At 37.3% G+C, this 6,465-nt stretch overlaps 1 protein-coding gene across 1 annotated transcript; it reads right to left on the reverse strand.

The window, feature by feature from the left end:
- Positions 1 to 1,549: 1,549 nt before the first annotated feature.
- Positions 1,550 to 5,572, reverse strand: LOC122418069 (putative uncharacterized protein DDB_G0289009). The gene is made up of 5 exons (XM_043432081.1): positions 5,399 to 5,572; positions 4,848 to 5,225; positions 2,320 to 2,552; positions 1,918 to 2,086; positions 1,550 to 1,810 (listed from the first exon to the last, which is right to left on the reverse strand). Exons 1-5 carry the CDS (start codon positions 5,535 to 5,537, stop codon positions 1,677 to 1,679), a joined length of 1,053 nt encoding a protein of 350 aa, XP_043288016.1. The 5' UTR covers positions 5,538 to 5,572; the 3' UTR covers positions 1,550 to 1,676.
- Positions 5,573 to 6,465: the final 893 nt, after the last annotated feature.

Raw genomic sequence — 6,465 nt, forward strand, 5'->3', positions numbered from 1 at the left:
CCCACAAATTGGTGATCCTGACGTGATTGGTGAGTTAATATACCGGCTTACGGCCACGTGCAAAATTTTTTGGCCACATGTGCCAGTAACGACTTTTACCGTGAAATACTTTCCGCGTTACGACTCAAGTTCGCGATTTTTTCCGTCTCAATTTCGCTCGGACTGTGATAACAAATAGTGGCCAAGTAAAATACGACTTTTGTTTTCGTCCAATTAATTCTTTTACTCTATGATCACGGCAGTCCACGCGGGCCTCAAAACCATTGTGTGCGCGCATTACTAATATCTCGATAATCCGCGTGCATCCTGGCTTTTTCATGTGCGCGAAGGTTCGAGACGCCTGGCGTACAGTTCGCCGTTTGACAATTTTTATATATTTTTCGCGATACATCTCAACGAACAATGGCCGACGACGGGAGCGGTGGTGCGACGACGACGTCCGGCGATTCCTTTGTAACTCCCGGCGACCACTCGCCGACAGTTTTCATGTCAAGGATCGCCAAATTACCTCCTTTTTGGAAACAAGAACCGACGATTTAGTTTCTACAAGTCGAAGTCGCGTTCTCGTTAGCCGGTATTACTTGCGATGAAACGAAATATCAATATTTGCTTTCTAATCTCGACGCGGCAGTGTTACCGTTCGTCACCGATTTAATTAAAAACGAAACTACACGCGATAAATACAACGCGATCAAGGAGCGAATCTTATCCGCGTTCGTCGAATCCAACGAAAGTAAAATTCGTCGACTGTTAAAAGGACAACTTTTGGGCGATCAACGACCCGTGCGACAATTTAACTAAGGCTACGATGAGGACCCGATCGGTTATCCCTAACATACGGAATGTCACGCTTTTTTGACAAGGGCCTTTAGGGGCCACCAAATCGGGGTCCTTGGAATCGCCTTACGCCTTCCATGTCAAATCCACAGTAACCAGATTAGATTGAAGCTCTATTCGGCCCCTAGAATTGACGTGGCAAGCCATGGACCAGCGATAGTGAAGTCTGAGCGCAGGCTCCAAGATAGATACGAAATTTATTCACCCACCTGAATGAAGCAATACACACATAAAATAAACATCACACATGAAATATCAGATTGCTGTACGTCAGTCTGACGACAACCTTTTTTTTATCGTCGAGTACTTTATAATTAGAAAATATATCCCCGTGTAAGAATTTAGGTAGGGCTTTAGCTGGGCCCTGATTATTTTTCCCTCACTCTGTAAGGGCCCCAACATGGCACCCGAACAGGTCCCTTGCAGGTCGGTCACACTTTTTCGGCGAGGGCCCGTAAAGGCAAATTAATCAGGGCCCGACTGCTTACCTCAAGTGACCCGATCGAAACCGTGCAACAACCATATTATAGCCCTATTATTTTTGAGAGGATTTTTGCGGTAATAATTTTGCGGTCTTCAAATAAAGCTTAATATATTTTTATCTTTGAATCACAGTTTATTAATAAAATAATTTGTTAGTAAGAATTAAGAACTGTGAAAGTAGCTTAAATATAATAATAATAGATAATTAGCTTAACAATATAAAGCTTGCATGAGATCAAAGTACTTGACTTTTTTTTACTTTCGAAAACATTTCATTCGAAAATCTTATTTATATGTCTTTATATTATTCAAAATCTGACGAAAGTTGGAATAAGATCCATAGGTTTTTGTTACATTCAGTTTGCTTGGTTCGCACGCATCTTACGCCCTCCATCCCACTCTTTAGCATTATTGAGACAACTTGACAGATTCTGATAGAAGGTTTTCTCTGTAATGACTTCTTCCTTCGAATGAATATGTCGAACAAAATCTGCAAAAAACAAAAATAATTATTGAATTTGAAAAGCTTATTCAATTTGCATTTGAGTATTCAAGAGACGCGGTAGCGGCTCGACGCTAAGTATTGTGAATACGTACCGAAAAGTTTTTCGTAAAATGCAGTTCCTTTGAGCATTAACTTGCCGGCTTTTTTGGATTCTCTCACAGCTGTACAAGACATAGCAAATTGCTGAGCGAAAAACTTTTTAAGTATTGCATTTAAAGTTTTTTTCATGTCGGATTCTACGATGCAATCTATCGCACCATTCTATAAAATAAAAACATTTTATGGAATATAATATGTAATAAATGTTGGAATATAAAAAATTTCCCAAAACAAAGAGTTTAAGAATTATACAAATATTTAATTGTAATAAATTGACGATTTAAGAAGTTTGGTAAATTCTAAAAACAGAACTACCAAAGCAGGCAATTTATATAACTAATTTAATAGATAATATTATATATAGTTGAAATTATTCGTTCAGTTCCGAAACTTACGAAATCTTGTCGAAAATCCGCATTCTCCTTTAAACGTTCCTCGAATACAAGAAAATCATCCACCGAACTTATTTTTTGGAATCCGTATTTCTTCATAAAACCGTCGGGCGTCGTCTCAGAGCTAGGCATTTTCATGAACCGTTCCAGACTATGACGAAGTTCTCGTATTTCATCGTTTTGAAACTGCATAATGGTCATTATCTTAGTAAGGACGCGCTGCAGTGGCTCGTTACCTGAAAACGATGATTTTTTTATGAATTAATTTTTATATTGAAAACTCAATTTAACCCTACACCTCATGTGCCTTTTTTCATACTAGCAACAACGCGGGCGCTACGCGCCCGCTTTAATTATTATTGTTGATGTCTGAAAGAAAATTATTTATTTTATTAAAAATATATTAAACTATAAATATTTTAGAAAATGTTGAAATATTAAAATATTTTATGGACGTAACAAATTGTTTTGTCATTTGAACAAAGTTTCGTTTCAGGTTTTTGATTAAAACAACAAAATATTTTAATATGGCAACAATTTCCGTTTCCAGTACTGTAAAAAAATATTATTAAAATGATGATTTACAACATTGAATAGGTTGTCATTAAATATATTATTTAATTATTTACAGCTTTTCCGTAGCAAATTTTTCGTTCCAAATTCTTATTATCTGAAAATTATTATATGAATTGTTATTATCCATTGAGAATCTATTTTCTTTACTATGCACATTCATGATTATTCAAAATACCACTATTTGATTATCATATATATTTTATTTAATTTTTAATTTTTTAGTAATATTTTATAATGGTTTATTAAACACTTACATCTCTGCAACGCAATGAAGCTTCGTACTTATTCGCTACCTCTTCCCACATTAATACCCGCATTTTCCTCCCTTTGCCGTTGTTCACCACGAACTTGTATAAAACTTTCTTAACACCTTTGTCAACCAGTTTAGAGCCTTCAATACTATCAATATATCCAGTGAAGTAGCTGAAAAAATTTAACGAAAGAGTAATTAATTATTAATATTATTTCTAATTATAATAAATATTTATATGTTCTCATCGTCATTGTCATTCTAGTTGTCGTCGTCGTCATCGTTATCCCCGTCACTCTCGTCCACGTCCACGTGTCCTCGTCTGCGTCATCATCTCCGTCACTCTCGTCCTCGTCGTCTTCGTCGTCATCGTCATCGTCATCGTCCTCGTCGTCTTCGTCGTTATCGTCATCGTCGTCGTCTTCGTTGTTATCGTCATCGTCGTCGTCTTCGTCGTTATCGTCATCGTCGTCGTCTTCGTCTTCGTCGTCATCTTCGTCGTCCTCGTCGTCATTGTCCTCATCGTCGTCTTCGTCGTTATCGTCATCGTCGTCGTCTTCGTCGTCATCTTCGTCGTCCTCGTCGTCATTGTCCTCATCGTCGTCTTCGTCGTTATCGTCATCGTCGTCGTCTTCGTCATCTTCGTCGTCCTCGTCGTCATTGTCCTCATCGTCGTCTTCGTCCTCGTCGTCTTCGTCATCCTCGTCCTCGTCGTCGTCTTCGTCGTCATCTTCGTCGCCCTCGTCGTCTTCGTCGTATTCGTCATCCTTGTCCTCGTCGTTGTCTTCGTCGTCTTCGTCGTCCTCGTCGTCGTCTTCGTCGTCATCGTCATCGTCATCGTCCACGTCGTCATCGTCTTCGTCGTCGTCATCGTCGTTGTCATCGTCCTCATCGTCGTCTACGTCGTCATCGTCCTCGTCGTCGTCACCATCGTCTCTGTTAACCTTGTCCACGTCCACGTGTCCTTGTCCTTGTTGTCGTCATCATTGTAACCCTCGTCCACGTCCACGTGTCCTCGTTGTTCTCTTCGTTATCGTCGTCGTCATCGTCCTCGGTATTTTTTAAAAATATTTGTGGTGGTACTTACATGGTTTCGTCTCCCGCGATGAATTCATCCATTTCTTTATTGCTTGTGAATTCTTCTGTCGTCGCCGTAAATTCGTTAGTCGTTGATGTTGTCATTTTGTCTTTTCTTGATTCCACCACTTTCTTCACGTGCTTGGCGGCAACTGACGATGTTCATGGCAACGAATAAACAAAACCATGACCATGGCAACGACCATGGTAACAAAGGCTCCACATTCGACACCTACGATACGTCGCAAGCCTGCATGGCAACGAATAAACAAAACCATGGCAACGAATAGAGGCTTCAGATTTCGATATATCGAAATGTCTTTTTTAAGAAAGGACCCTCAACCTCATGACCGGGGTTTGAACGCACCCCACTCTTTTTCTGCTTATAAATCCGGTCCTACGATGCTAAACTGACTTTATCCTACATCATTTTCTTCGTTTTTTTATAACGAAAAGAATGATGTACGATAAAACTAATTTCAATTGAATTTATATATAAAAAAATCCGTCGATAATCAGTCGATAATGTCGCTTTGTTAGGACGGGAGCGTAGTTTGAAGTTCGCGTGGGGTGTGCTCACACCCCAGTCATGCGTTCTAGGGTTAAATAAAAAATTTTAATATCTCACCATTAAAGTCAGAAACAAGGTTGTTGTTGTTGTTTTTGTTGTTGTTGTTGTTGTTGTTGTTGTTGTTGTTATCTCCCAGAGGCCGGCTCTCATTTTTTTTTAATCCATGGCAGCTCAATAGAATCTTCGAATTATCAGGTCTATTTTTGTTTGCATCTGTTTTTTCAGTCACATTTTTTGTATTCATTGGAAATGATTTTGAAGTCGATGGCTTTTCGCAAACAGGTGACAGCTCCATAGTTTTTGAAGTGGTGTCTCTTTTTGTTTTTTCAAGTTGAACTTGAGCTGTTGTTTGACCCTTTTTTTTACTATAGTTTTTTCTTTTTGAACGAAAATCAGCGAGGATATCTCCCGAGTCGGAAGAACTTTCATTAGAGGCTGAAGATAGTAGAAAATACCACGTTTACTAGAATTTATTCTCACTTTTTATTCATTCATTAATATCATTTAATATATATTGATAAATTCATAAAATGCAATTTCATTTCAATTAAATTCATAAAATCATTCGAAAAATAAATAAATAACAATAAATATAAAAATCGAAATACCTGAACTGTTCTTGTCTGACTCCGATAAAAAATTTGGTCGACTCAACAATTTTTTTATTGCCGCAGCGTTATGTGATTTTCTATTTTTTATGAGCTTGGTCATTTCTTCTGATCTTTTTTCTCCTGCATCTTCAGACATTGTGGTGTATGCATATTCTTGATTTCCAAGTTTCTTATTTCTTTTTAATCCATCTGCATGCGTTCCTGAAACAAATGATTGAAAAAAATGCATTGTGAGAAATGAATGACATGGGTAAAATAATTTAAGTTAATTCAAATTCGATATATGGGCCAACTTTCTGGTGGATCCGCTCTATTTTTAATGAGATTCCTGATCAGTAGTTTATCTTCCGTCTTGTATGGAGGAGACATGTATCGCACAACGCAGGATCCAAGTTGCATATCATAAGAAATCCAAGAATTTGGCACGCACTCGATTGAGCGCAAGCCACTTTCATCAACTTCGTCAACAAAATTTACAAGTTGATACGGCTGTACCTGAGAGCTCACTACGATAATGAAACAAATAACATAAACAATTAAATGAATCATTTCATTGAAACTTTTGAATCCAATGTTATCCTTCTTTAATATTATATTCATTATGTTCTTTATATCTATTTCTATTGAAAATTCTTAAATAACAACTACAATTATTTTGTTTTTATAAATACGATTTTTATCAGGTCATACATAGGAACTGAAATTTTCACGTGCATTTACTGCGATTCAGTTATGACTATTTTTAACGAATATAGCATAAAAATAAACATAAAAAGAACATGATTAGCATAATTTTAAAGAAGGATAACATGTAAATATATGATTATTAAACTAAATGCTGAACAAAATTGCACGTGATGGATATAACCTCACTTTTATTGAACCCCTATTGTACAACGAAGCAAGCGTTTGTTGCGTTGCATTTCTGTTTGTATTACTCTTCCAGAAACTTTTTATTATGTAAAAAACAATATAAAAAGAAGTTTACTTACTTATTTCCCGAAAGACACGCACAATGAATTAGCGAATTGTCTTAAACAATGAAGCACTGGACACTTCGCGAG

Source organism: Venturia canescens, chromosome 11 (genome assembly GCF_019457755.1).
Source record: "Venturia canescens isolate UGA chromosome 11, ASM1945775v1, whole genome shotgun sequence".
NCBI classification, from domain to species: Eukaryota; Metazoa; Arthropoda; class Insecta; order Hymenoptera; family Ichneumonidae; genus Venturia; species Venturia canescens.